The sequence below is a fragment of the Fukomys damarensis genome, unplaced genomic scaffold, assembly GCF_012274545.1.
Source record: "Fukomys damarensis isolate Sample0158 unplaced genomic scaffold, DMR_v1.0_HiC HiC_scaffold_26, whole genome shotgun sequence".
NCBI classification, from domain to species: domain Eukaryota; kingdom Metazoa; phylum Chordata; class Mammalia; order Rodentia; family Bathyergidae; genus Fukomys; species Fukomys damarensis.
In genome coordinates, this window is record NW_022900938.1 from 26733573 (window position 1) to 26748055 (window position 14483).

Below are 14483 nucleotides of genomic sequence, written 5' to 3' on the forward strand. Positions count from 1 at the left end.
CAAGCTTTGAAGCTTTATTTACATCATTGGCACAGTGTTGAGGAAAGAGTGTAATCATATTGGTTGGTGAAAGTTGATAGCTATGACCAGTGTTGGTCATTACTTTTTTGAGATCAGAACAAGCCCAGGTCCCCAAAGAAAATGTAAGAATAAATTACAGTGATGTCATTTTTGCAGAGGGATTTCCCAGATTTTCAGATCTTTCTTTTTTTAATGGTCTACATTTTCACCTCTGCTCTGGAGTGTAATGTTGGTGGCTCATCTGATCTAAGTGAGTCACAAAAGTTTTAGAAGAAACATACACTTTGGATACTGTTTCCAGGTTTTTGTTATTTTATCTGGCCTACCTCATTATTCTTCTTAGTTCTGAGATGGTAAGCATCAGATCTAATTTCTTTTAACTGGATTTTGTTTTGTTACTAAAATAGTTCCGTTGAAAAGCTGAAAGTATATTTTCAATAATATGGTCTGTGATTCTTTAATGTTTATTGGAAAAAATTATGAGAATTAAAGAATTAAAATTTGAAGTTTAAAAAAAATAGTTTTACTGATTAAAAAAACTACTAAGCTTAGGGGTATAGCTCAGTGGTAGAATGCATGCTTAGCAAGTGTTAGGCCTGGGTTTGATCCCTGTACCCCCTTACCCCCCACATAATACTTTCTTATTACAGAAAGTTTGTAAATACAGGTAAAAATAAAGAAGGAAAATGATCACCCATAATCTTATCAACCACCCAACAGTCTGTGTTAAGGGCTTAGTGGAGGTCTTTCCTTCCCTCATTCTTCTTTTCCTCTCCTTTTTCCTTTTTCCTTCCTCCTTCCACCCTCCCTTTCTCCCTCCCTTCCTGCTCTCTCTCCCTCTTTCCTATTTTTGTGCTGAGGATTGAATCCAGAGCCTCTCGCACGCTAAGCGTATGCTCTACCACTAAGCTGTTCCCATAGCCTCTCATTGTCTTTTGTGTATATATTTCCGTATGTCTTTTTAACACTTCTGTTAAGATTTTAATGTACATATGAGTGTTTATGTCTTTTTAAACATATTTGATTTTATTAGTAGGGAATCCAAAAGTTGATGTGTTAACAACAGGAATGATCTTTTGGAGAAAAAGCTGTGAAGTAACTCAGAAATTTTTCTTCCATCCAGCTTTTATTTTCTTTCATTCTTCACTTCTTAGAATTTCCCACGTGAGTCTAAAGTGGCACTTGCTTGTTCCAGCCTGACGTCCTTTAGGTTATTTCTTCGGAGTTTGCAGTCTCCCACATTTTCCTTTTGGTGATTATCCTCCACAAATAACAAACTGTCCCTTCTCTCCTCCATCTATTCACACATCTGAAAGTGTCTGAAAAGAGTCTTGACATGTATAGCATTTACATAAATTAAGGCTGATTTATGCAGTAATGAGTTTTATTCATTTTGTAGGTCAATAGTTTATTACGCATTCTACATTTTTTGAAGCAAATGATTTTGATGTTAGTGTGAAAGAGTGGGATTTTTGGCTTTTTGATTTGAAGTTTTATTTATTTATTTTTTTGGTCCCCTCTAAGGCAGCATGGCTCTTTGATCAGATTGTGGTTTTTTGGTGACTCAGTTATATATTCTGGATATCTTTCAATATTTTCTTGTTTCAGTTTTTCCCAGCCTTTTTAGCAATTTTCTGCATGGTTTTTCTCTCTTCTCTCTTCTCTCTTCTCTCTTCTCTCTTCCTGTCTCCCTTTGTCTCTCTCTCTCTCTCTCTCTCTCTCTCTCTCTCTCTTTCTTTTTAAAAGGAAATCACATTACCTCCTGGGATGTTGTGGTTTTATTTTTAGGATTGGTAATACGTTACAGAGCCCGAGTACAGGCAGTTCCTTACTTAGGAATGGGCTGCACACATGAGCGTCTCTTTCCCCTCCGCTGCTTTTTTCCCAACCGGCTGGGGGAGGTACGTGTTTCTAGAGGCCCTGTGAGAGCCAGTTCCCAGAAAGCTCTGTCTATTGTTTTGGGAGATCATTCTTAATACACAGAGCAAATTTCTCAAGTTCTGTCAATGGAATAACAAAGAGGTTAAAGGGTACATGAACAGATTTGCAAAGGGAACTGAGAATTTTCAATACACAGTGTCTAGAAAGTTAAAACTCATGGGAAAGCATGTTTGTACCGAATCAAAGAAAAACCTGGATGCTTTTGTAAAAAATTAATTGTAGCAATCATGAAACTGAGATTTTTTTTTTCTTCATGTTTATGTCCACTGCAGGTGTTAATGTTGACTTTGCAAAACGACCCGCCCACTTTAGAAACGGGAGTAGAGGATAAAGAAATGATGAAAAAGTATGGCAAGTCCTTTAGAAAATTACTTTCCCTGTGTCTTCAGAAAGATCCTTCCAAAAGGTATGTCGAATTCCGTGGAGGAGTTAATGACCTGGTTTGAGTTCTGACAAAGCTTTGTTTGCGAAGGAAGAAAGCTGCTGAGAACATCGGAAAGGCACACACAGTCTTGGGGTAACCCTGATTTGGCCCCCAGATTTCCATCCTGTTAGTGGAAGACAGCATGGACCCAGAGGGGAAAGAAGAGTGTAGAGGACTAGGCGAACCAGAGGAAAATTTTGTTAATAAGATTCACTGTGTTTGTTAGGTGTGGGCTCTGTCATCAAAGGAAATGAAGTAAACAGAAATCAGGAGAAATTGGCAGGGCTGCATTCAGAAGCTGAGCTAATATTCTGCACTGTGTGGGCTGAGTGACCTCTCAGGATTTGAATATCCGGCTGGTTGCAGTCTGAACCAGGCAGAGCTGTTGAATTTTGCATGAGCTTCCCTTTACTTGCAGAACAAGTTGTTTGCGTTGTTGAAAAGGTTATCAGAAAAGAAGATTAAGGAGACTTTTTTTTTAACATAGAAAGATTAATCATATAAACAGAAGCAAATGACTTTAAATTAACTTTAGTAACGTTAGTGTTTCCTATATATTTGTGGTTTATTGCCCTGTATTGTGTGTCTGTTTTCTGAGTTCAAGTCTTCTTTCTTAAGTTCCATGACTTTGAAATACCCCAGGTAGTGATCAAGGAGCCCAGTGTGCTTTTATAGCTTAAAGGAGAATGAATGTCACTGGTGTGAACGACACCCTGGCCATGCCTGGGTAAGCTCACTTTGCAGGAACTTTGTTGGGTGTGGTGTCATCGTAGTGGGGACATGGAAAAGCCTCTGTCCACCTTCGCCCTTCCCAGGGTCCTGTGGTACTGCTCTTCTGAGGTTTTCTATTTTAGGGAAAGTCTCTGCTGTTAGAAGTGTTTCCTTTATTTTTACCTTAAATTCTTCATGGAACTCATTAAGCCTTTTAGCTTTATATAGGAAAGCAGTGTTTTTAGGTCACCCTTCTCTAGATTAAATACAACTTTCATGATTTTTTTCATCGTCTATGAAGCATCTTGAAATTATTTATTACAAATAATACTTACAGACTATTTCTGCTGACACATTTCAGTTACCCTTTATATTTGATTTCTAGGGCTAGTTTTTCCTCTGGTGTTACTAGATTGTGGATGGAGATAATTTCTTTGCTCTCCTTTTGGGTGAAAATACTCTTAGATTCTAAAATTATTCTTCTGCATCTCCTTGTCTTTCCCTTGTTTTTGGTGTCGTTGTCAAATGTAAAATTTTGACATCACCAAGAAGACAGTTTGACCCTCCATTGCTCAGTGAGAGAAGTGCTTGTCCTCCTTGTCTTTCCAGTTCTGAGTTGTTAATTCTGAGCCTTTGAGATGCTTGAACTGGTTGTGATCCCACCTAGTGGTGATGCCGTGTAATTTCACACAGTTCCAGCTTGTTAAGAAAGTGGTTTTGTGTTGTGGTGTACCTAATGATAGAACAATGTATCTCTTTAGGAGGTCTGTAATATGGCCAGAATAGACTAGATTGACGTATAGTATAGTTACAGGCCATTTTTATTTCTTCATAATCTTGAAAATATTTCCATGTTTTACTAATTATATGAGTTCAAATATCGGGCTTCCATGTCATCAAAATACTAACACTAATAATAAATAAAAATTTCTTTAGAAAGGAGCCACGTATCATGAATTCACATTCTTATGAAATCTTTCACTGTACTCTCTCAGCAACATTATCGGTGTACAAAGCACTACTAGTTTAAGGACTTCTTTTAGGTCTTTTCTCTATAACCTGAAGTGTCCTACAGTTGCACAGTTGCTCTCTGTAACGGCTGTAGACTGGTAGTGTAGATTGTCTTCCTGGGTGGGTCTTTCTTTTAATGAAAGGCTGTGTATGTTGAGAGGTTTGGGGGAAAAAATCACAAGAACACGATTCATGACATATGAGAATGGAAAAAATGTCGTCAAATATTTTTATATAGGATATAATTTTAGAATATGTATACATTACTGAATTGATAAGTAAGCACTTTATTCTGAAATTGTGACTATTCCAAAATATTTTTAGTCCTTTTTGCTCATGCTGTTCAGAACTACTTGTTCGCTCTTACTCCCTTCTCATAATTTTTCTGTGCTTAGTTCAGATGCTATGTCTTCTTAGAGTTGGATTTGTCTGGGCGAGACTCCTGTCTCTACCCTCCTCTTACAGAGAGACTTGGTTTCCTCGTCTGTCTGTTCAGGGGGCCTCTTGAAACCTCTTCAAAGGGTTGCTCGGAGGATGGTCTGGGACTGTGCTTAGAACAGACAGCACAGGGCCCTGCATCCTGCTGTGGTCAGGAAATTGGGATTGCTGTTCTGTATTTGTCCCTGTCCCTGACCAAATGGAGGTGCTGTAATTTTATGCAATAATGATAGATGGTCCCGATTTTGTAGCAATTATTTTGTTGTGTATGTTTGTTGACTTACGCACCCAAATTACTTATGAATCTATAAGTCTTTTAGAAGAAGGACCTGTGCCACTCTGTTTATGTATGCAGTGTCTGGTCTGTCTTGAATAATCAGTGACATTTCTTGAACAGCTGGTGACAACCGGGAGTTGACAGTTTGGGGGTTATTGGAACCCACTGTAGAGTTTAGGAAACAGAAACTAGGTTCAAGTCAGTTGGGGAAATCCTTGAAAATAACCTCATTTTTATTTATTTATTTATTCATTTTTGGTTGCCTGCATATGGATCATCTACCTACTGCCTGAACGCAGGCAGGGTGGGTACCAAAAGCCCTCGTATTGCTGTGGACACTGTGAGCAATAAATGAAGCAAACAAACAAAACCACCCCAGGGAACAGTAACCAGATTTGCTCCTGTGCAGGAGCCCTGAGGCTCACCGTGAAGGTGATATGTCTTTTGTCAGATACAAGGGGTCATGGGATTTTCCTCAGAAGACAGAACTGGCATATTGGAGCCCTTTGTCTCATGGAGGGCTGTGTTTTGCATTAGGACAGACAAAGAGTTACTTTGGTGTGCCAAGCAGAACATCTTGCTATTTCTTTAAATAGTGAGCCTTGATCTTATAGATTACATGTTTTATATGGATGTCGATGTGTTAAAAGAACCAGCATTTTCTTTTAGCAATGCGAGGGTGGGTGATGCATAGATTAACCCCTTAGAAGTGAATAAGACTTGGATATTCCTTGGACTAGGGTGGAGTGAGAAAAGCAGCTCTGCTTTAGGTCAGTGAGCTGTTAGAACTTCTTAATGCAAGATGTTGGAAGAATTTAAACTATACTGTATTTGTTCTGAATCCTTTGAGAATTATTTTAAGTCTCAGTGCGCTTTGGATCATCCATATACATTAACTGAATCTGTTAAGAGATTTTCTTCTGAGAATGTTGGTACTTGCAGACTACTGCATTGTTTTGAATTTGAGTCCTCACTCTAAGCCCAGGCCGTTGTTGTTTGCCTGGAGATGTAAGGTACAGTATTTTAAGATTTCATGTAAGATAGCATTTGTTTTTCTATGATATTGTACTGCTTGATGATTGTTAGCAGCCACGTGAGGCTTGGCCATGCAGAATTTTTTCTCTTATCGTCCTCTGCTAACAAGCACGTGGCTCTAATGGCTCCACAATAACCCTTTATTGGTTACTGTGATATTAAACTAAAAACATCAGTAAATACACAAAAGCCGAAACAATAAAACCCCCCAAATCAAATGGGCAGCAGGCACTTGTGCTTTTGTCTCACCCAGGGTCAGTTACTTCCTTGTGTTATTTCCCTCATTTCTCCAAGTTCCTTTCCCCCAGACTCTCTCTTGGAGATACTCTGGCCCACGTGGGACTTCACCCCAAACTTTAGCTAAGTTGAACATGAAAAGGAATCACTGATTGCCGTTTATTCTCTGTGGAGAGTTGGAATGAACTATAAATCAACATTCAAACAGTGAGTAGGTTCTGTAAGCCACTTCGGACTCCTTAGTCACCATGTTTTCGTTTTGCTGATAAACCCTGTGGGTAGAGTGGAGTGCAGAGAAAGGGCTTTTCTCTGCAGCATGCTTTTCCCTTTCATCTTTTGGTTACCATAGAAATGACCTTGCTGGAGACAGGAAAGCATTTTCCCAGCCCTGTATCTCAAGGTATGACTGGCATTTCCCAGCCTTCTCTCTGCTTAGTCCTACCCTTGACCCTTAGTGTGCAGGAGAGTGGGGGTGAAGCGGCGGAAAGAGGGGAGGCACATTCACTGCCCCCCTCCTCTTTCTGGTGGCATCTTTCACCTGTTTCCCACTACACCAAACCGGTTCTTAGACTCTGATGCTGCGGGAGTTTTAGCTCTGTGTCCCGGTGTGGGACAGCGTCACTTTTGACTGATGAGTGAAGTGTGCCGGTGGTTATGAAACATTGGAGCAAGAAAAGCAGTGTGTGCTGTGTCACTGAAGAGCCGCAGGAGGGAGTGGGTGAGCATGAGGGACCGGAGGCCGGAGGAGTGAGGATCTAGCAAACTTGCTTTTTAAGGCCCCCTGACATCACTAAAGATGAATAAGAAGTGGCTAGGAGTTTCTTTTCTTTCTTGCACATACTAAGTTAAGCAGGATACATCCTGGATGATGATTTGGAATGAGGAGGAGAGCACTGGCAAAGATTGCTTGGGACCCTGTTCCAACTGTGCTAGGCAGAGATGCTGTCATGTTGCAGACAAAACAGTGATTTCTTCATCATCCTGATTTTTAAAGGTTTTAATCTTAAAAAAAAAATCTTAATTACTTTATAGACTTCCTGGTGTTTTGCTTTTTTTTTTTTGCTGTTTCTTTGAGATAGGGGTCTCACTGTGTTGCTCAGGCTGGCCTTGACCTCCCAGGCTCTCGAGATTCTCCCACCTCAGACTCTGAGGTACGCAGGACTATAGGTTTGTACCATCAGACCTGGACAGCTTCTTTGTTTTTAAAATTCTCATTCCTTTTGCGAGGTCCGAACCCTTGCACAGGGCCCGCGTCCTTACACCCAGACAGGATTCGAAGGTCTGAGTGTGCTGCTGCTGTACTCTGAGCCTAACGGCACACTCACTCATCCCGGCCAGGTTTACTTTTCCAAGGCACCGTTTCCTTCTGTTCCTATTCTCTATCGTATGCCCAGCACCCAACATGAAGCCTGACAAATAGCAGGTGCTCAGTGAATGCTTACTGAGAGAAAGTGCGGATGAATTCAGAGTAAATGAAGACCAAAAACATTGCAGTCAACCAGGAAAACTATACGTTAAAATAGCAGCCAAAATTAAATCATGTTAAATGTTTAGATCCTTTTTACATTGTTTAGTTCTGTGTTTTTAAAGAAGGTACAAATTCATGAATTTAATGAGCTTACCAAGTGATACGGTCCACCTGTTATTAGGTGTTTGTTTATTCAAAACAGTTAGCAGTCAGCAGCTGTTTATTGCGGTAGAGACGGAGACTCTGGGTACTTCGTCAGGTATCTGTAGTCAGTGTTCCACTGGAAATTTGCAGGAAAAAAAATAAATCAAGTCAGATGGAAATTTTCTTTGCACACAGTTTATGGCTCCTGTAGACTGAGACAGTTTCTACTTAATGTGGTGAATGATGGTTTCTTAATTCTTTTTTGTGTTTGTGTTTGTTCCATGGGGACATTTTATTGGAGCTTCCTGGTTCTAAAGCAGTGGTTTCTGATCATTTCCAGTGTGAGGGCCTCTTGTGAACTGTTACTCCCTGCTCCAATAATAATAATATGGTGCCATTTGTACTTTTAGTAGTCATTACCTGAGAGAAAACCTAACAGTACTCAGTAAAGCTTCCTTCTCCCCTCCTATTTTTTATTAAGAAAAGTTTAAAACATAAAATGAGAAAACACATTACATTGCTGACTTCTATGTCATTACCTAGATTCAGTAATAGTTAACATTTTCAGTATTTTTTCTGTCTATATTTTACTAAACTGTTTGAATGTAATCCAGCTTGCATTTCCTACAAATAAGGACACACTTCCAAATAACCACAATGCTTAAGAAAGAAAATGAATAGTAATTTCCTAAAATTTTCTGCCCCATAGCATATTCTCATGTGTCTGATTATTTCTAGATATCTTATCTTTTGTAGCTTCTTCCTTTCCAAACCTGGCATTCAGTCAAGCATCATGTGTTTTATTTGGCTATATGTCTCATTATGTTGCGGTCTTGACCCACATGTCTTGAACATCCTGTCTCCCCTCCTCCCCCTTTGGGAGATATCAGGCCTGTTGGCTAACTGTGCTGTATTCTAGATTCATTTTATCTGCACGGTGTGTGTGTGTGTGTGTACATGAGCACGTGTGCTTTGTGCTGGGGATTGGACCCAGCTTTGTTCATGCTGTGCAAACTCTACCTCTGGACCCCATCCTGGCCCCCCGTGGCTGACTTTTTAGAGGAAACTATTGTTAAAGAAAGTAACCTTTATGGAAAAGACCAACGAAACACAGAAAGAATGCTAGAAGTAGAAAATCAGTATTCTGCCACCTATGAAGTAATTATTTAAGGCAAAGATGCTAAAATCATTAGGGGAAAGACTTTTCAGGAACATGATATCCATACAATGCCCAAGTATTACCCAGCAGAATACTTGGTAATTGCAGTGGGGTAAACATAGCCTTACAAAGAAGGGCTCTGGAGCCTGGGGACCAAGCTGTTAAACTCGCCAACAGTGAAAAAGCCGCCACTGCGGACCTGCAGTCAGAAGTGTGTGCCACTTCCTGCGAGGATCAGCCTGAGTGTTTCAGATCCAAAATGATTGGGACTAGGAGAGTTTCAGATCTTGGGCGTATATATTTGAAGACTTCACTCCATTGCTAATCTGAAAATCCCAAATCTGAAATGCTCCAAAGTCAGAGGCATCTTGAGCATCATGTCAGCGTGTAGATGCTTGATGAAACCTAACCAAACCTTTTGAACCAAGTTTTAGTTTACAGAAAAAAGTGCTAGAGAAACGAGTTGCATGACCCCACCGGGAAGCGATCAGACCTGTCTAGAAATGCTTTTGAGTGAATTTGCATTTTATTAGCTATATCACATCTCCTGCTGAGAAACAAGAGTCCAGACAGCTTGGGACAGGCTTGTTCACAGGGCAGACTGAGTTTGGACATGGGAACAGCAGACCTCTTACAGTCACTGCTGCTCCTGGGAATCACAAAGCACAGGAAACTATATGGTGTGTGCAACACAGTCATATTACAGCTTGTGAATTTCTTAATAAATACAGGAATTCAACTCACAAACTTGTTAGTCTGTCACCTTTCAGAAACACCGAATTCACTCAGTCAAGTGTAAGAATGAAGGATGGAAAATTGATCATGCCTCAAGCATTTAACTTCCAAGAGTTTATGTGTTTTGCAGTAGAGTTGTTTAGAAAGAACTGGCAAATTGGCAGTTTTATTTGGTGCCAGCTCATGACTGATTTACTTTCTGGTTTTGCTAGTTCTAAAATTGGTCCTCCAGAAAGACTCTCAAGTTAAGTTGTATCATCAAGGCAGTGTATTTATTAAGTGGTCATTGTTTCAACTCTAATCTATTATTGATCTTTCAGGCCCACAGCAGCAGAACTTTTAAAATGCAAATTCTTCCAGAAAGCCAAGGTAACATGCTTAAAAACCCAAGTAAATCTGCTATTTTGAAATCAGTATGAATTTCACATGTATCCTACTTGGTGTTAAACTGTTGGGATCATTTGTTTTGCAGAACAGAGAGTACCTGATTGAGAAGCTGCTTACAAGAACACCAGACATAGCCCAAAGAGCCAAGAAGGTGAGTGCCACCAGTCCTCGTCACCCTGCAGGACCTGGTGCTGCCCCAGGGAACTGAAACCCAGAGAAAATAAAGTTTCCTAGAATGTGTTACTTACTTAGAGGATATCTGAGTAGTGGTTACTCAGGTAAACACTGCCTTTGCCTTTTGGTTATCTTCGTCTGCTCTTGACTAGTTGGCTGTGGAATCAATGCGAAACTCTGATGATTCATTTTTCCACTTAACAGCTTCACTGAAAGGTCAGAAGAGGGATGGGTTGAGGTTTAAATACTGGAGAGGTAAAATATACCTGAATAGCTTCACTTTAGGATTTATCAAGGAGGGATGGTCAGTTTTTAAACAGTTTGAGATGATAAATTGAAAACATTTGTTTTTAATGGTGATTTGAGTATCTGTGGAATATAATTATTTCTTTATAAAAGAACCAGGATCCCTTTTACTTTTTACCTGATCCCTTTTTTACCTTATGTCAACTATGTTCTCTATTACTTGAAAAACTTGCCATTCTACATTTTAAATGGTACATGTGAGTATATTTATTTACAGAATTCAGTATGTTATAAAACTTGACAAAACTGAACCTTTGGTTTGGTTTAGTTTGGTTTTTAAATTGCATTAAATATTTATAATTAAAAACTATCGTAAGTCATAGATTGGGAAGGGAAGTTCTTCCCCCTTCCCCATTTTTAAGTTACAGACAAAGGTGCTGTGACTCTGAGTTGTCTGCCCTCTAAATAAAATTGGCAAGGAAACGTGTTGTAGAGACTGCAGCTCATCACACCCAGGTATAAGTAACTGAATGTTAACTTCCGTGCATTGCCTTTTCTAAAACATTGTGTAGCAGATATATTTAGCTGATGCTTCAGAATTGTTTTAAACAGATTTCAGAACATTCTTCATGATGCGCCCCCTGCCCCATGGACAAGATATCTGAGCTCTTTTGCCCCGAACAGCAGAGTTCTGTGGGATGGTCTGGTTTCTGGGTGCGTTAGTTACCAGGAGAAAGTTCCTGACTCTTAGAGGAGGAGGGCTTTATTTCACTCAGTTTCCAGTGGGTTCAGTCCAACCTGCTGGCTGTGAGGCAGATAAGAATGGTGGAGGGGCCTGGGGGAGGACATTTACTCATCTGTAGGCTACCAGGAAGCAGGGCCAGAAGGGAGGACCCTGGGATAGGAGCAAGTTTTTCCAGGTCACGCCCCCAGTGACCCACTTCCTTCTTCTTCTTTTTTTTTTTTAAAGAGAGGGTCTCACTATATAGTTCAGACTGCTCTGGAACTCACTATGTAGCCCAGGCTGGTCTCGAACTCACAGTGATCCTCCTGCCTCAACCTCCGGGGATTATAGGCATGAGCCACCACGCCCAGCCAGTGACCCACTTTCAAGCAGGCTCCACCAGCACAATGTGCTGTAAACTCCATGGATGAATCCACTGATGAGCATTGTGCCCCCATGATTCAGACACCTTCTGCGTGCCTGAGACTTTTGGGGGCCATTTTAGATCTCAACTATAGCACTGGGCTCACCAGGGGGGTTACTGCATTGACATTGGAGAAGTTTGTCAATCAGATGTCGCTGAGGGAAGATGGCCCATCGAGTGGTACATCTGAGGGAGAAGCATAGAGAGGACAAAGCGTCTGTCTGAGGCAGCACATTATAATCTGGAGCTGCCCCAGAGTTTGGGGACTCCTGACAGCTGACTGTAGGAGAAGCCTGCAGACAACCCTGGAGGCGTTGGAGTCTGGCCCCAGGCCTTTTAATCCTGTTATGGCTTGTGTCTAGATGTCCCCGCAAAGCCTCATACAATCATAGGTGGGGCTTTTCATAGGTGGCTGGATCTAGGGTGTGTGACACTGGGATTGATTCACGACGCAGTGCTAGGATTAAGGGCACTGGGATTAAGGGTGTGTCAGTACTGAATTAGTCCAACCTAAGCCAGGTAGCCTGGATAGAATATAAAAGGGGCAGAAAGAAGCTGGTATTGTTGCTAGTGGTTTGCTGGCTTGCTTTTTCTGCCTTCTGCTTGCCATGGACTGTTTCTTCTCTGCGATGCCCCTCTGCCATGCTGCCCTGCCTTGGAGCCAGACGATTATGGATTGAAACCTCTATAAACTGAGCCAAATAAACCTTTCCTCCTTTAACTTTAGGTGTCAGGTATTTTTTGTCTCAGCAAGGAGAAAAGTTACTAAGACCAACCACATGCCTAAAGACATCAGCAAGAGGTCAAAAGAGCTGTTAGACATGTGTAGCATGCTCATGCAGATTTTCTGACATATTTTTTAGTCTTTAAAATAAAAGGAGATGATATCTAGCATTTGAATAAGGCTAAGTGCTGATGGGAGAAATTTGGTCGTTAGCTGCTTGAAATCTACTGAAACACTGCTGTAGGCATCTCTGCCCCATTGATAGAATTAGTAAGTCAGTCCACCTTCTATGACTTGAGGGAACCATAAAAAACATCTATCAGTGATGGCAGGCAATGAAGGAAAAATTGTATGCAATGTCACATGGCTGAATATAGGAAAAAGATGTATGGTAATGAGCCTACCAGCTTCTTCAGTTGCTATGATTGCGAACAGTCTGACTCCCTTCCAAGCCAGATCTTCCTGTGCTGTGTGTTTCGTCGGAATCCACAACCTCATACCCTAAGACCTCACCTACCTTGTTGCCCCATCCGATCATTTGCTATGTCCTTTTCCTGTTTCCCTCCAACACTTCACTGGAAAGTTTTTTTTCTCTATTTTCTATTTTGCTTTGTTTTTTGGTTTTGAGACAGGGTCTCACTATGTAGTTCAGGCTGGCCTTAAAACTTACTGTGTAGTATGTAACATATGGCTGGCTTCAAACTCATGGCCATCCTCCTGCCTCAGCCTCCTGACTACTGTGATCACAGGTGGGTACCACATCTGGCTCCTTCTGTTTTCAACTGGACAATTGCAGTAGATTTAAAATTTCTGCCGGGCGTGGTGATGCATGCCTGTAATCCCAGCACTCCGCAGGCTGAGGCAGAAGGATTGCTGTGAGTTCAAGACCAGCCTGGGCTACATAGTGAGTTCCAGGTCAGTCTCAACTACGTAGTGAGACACTGTCTGAAAAAACCAAAAACCAAAAAATTCCATTTCTCTTTTTTAATCTTCTTTAGATACTCTATAAGATTAACTCCCTGTGCTCAAGAATGGTTTCTAAAATAAAACAAAGATAACCACAAAAGTAGATAAAAAATAGAAATATGAAAAATGGTTCCCATCTTACGCAGGCTAAACTCCTTAATGTTGAATTTATGGCACAATTAAATTTCCAGCCTTATATTCTAACCTCCAGCCACACTGAGCCATCTGTAGTTCCCACCATGCAGCCCATACTCTGTTTTGGAGACTTTTATCAATTTGAGAAGATGAAGAATCTGTTTAGGCTGTGCCTTTATTTTCTTTTTGTTTTAAAGTTATCTTATATATTACATATCAGTGTGTCTTTTCTTGTTGCTGAGACAAAATACGCGACACCATAAGTTAAAGGAGGAAGTTTATTTGGCTCACAGTTTGTAGAGATTTCAGTCCATAGTCAGCTGGCTCCAAGGCAGGGTGGTACAACAGGGAGACGTTACAGAGGAGAAATGGTCTGTGGTAGACCAGGCAGAAGGTAGCAGGCAGCAAGCAGTAGCAGCATCAGAAGCAACAGCAACCTGCCTTCTTGCTGTCTCTTATATTCCATCCAGGCTACTGGCCCTCTGGGTGGTACCACCCATACCCAGGATGGGGCACCTTTCATCCCAGCACCACACACTTAATCTCAGCATCACACTCCCTAGATCCAGGCAGCTCCAAAAAGCTCTACCTTGAGTGCATGAGGCTTTGAGGGGACTTCTATATACAAGGCATACCTCAGTGTGTTATGTGTTCCACACCCTATTTTGCAGGTTATCTTAATCAGTAAGCAGCTAGAGTTTTGAGAGATGCAATTTTTCTAACTATATTTTCATCTGATACTATGGCTCCTTGATTTTATGCTTAAACCGTAGAGCTTGTTTTGTCTTCCAGTCTTCAAATGGAAAATGGCTGTGCATCTTAATGGTGCTATAGAGTAGCAAAGGGAGAATCAGTAGTTCTTTAAGCATCTTGAAGGAAGGAGAGTGGGCTGCAGTGTGTTCAAGCTTCTGGCACTTCTTCTGTCAAGTGCACTTTTGTTACCAGCTCTACTGTGCTCCTTCCTTATAACTTCTTTGGCAGTGTGTTGCCTGGGACAGCACCACCATGGTGTGTTTCTTCTCCATAGTATGTCCCCAGAAATGTTTGCTGACTGAAAGATCACAGGTTCTTGAGCATATCACAGAAAGGCCATTTGGAACTG

General features: G+C 41.0%; 1 protein-coding gene across 3 annotated transcripts in view; it reads left to right on the forward strand.

The window, feature by feature from the left end:
* Window positions 1-14483, forward strand: part of Stk39 (serine/threonine kinase 39) — a 272078-nt gene that overhangs the window by 94580 nt on the left and 163015 nt on the right. For all 3 annotated transcript variants that reach the window (XM_010606914.3, XM_010606916.2, XM_010606915.3), the window contains exons 8-10: window positions 2235-2368; window positions 9922-9970; window positions 10074-10139. In XM_010606914.3, coding sequence (XP_010605216.1) covers window positions 2235-2368; window positions 9922-9970; window positions 10074-10139 — 249 coding nt within the window. The remainder of the gene's footprint in view (window positions 1-2234; window positions 2369-9921; window positions 9971-10073; window positions 10140-14483) is intronic.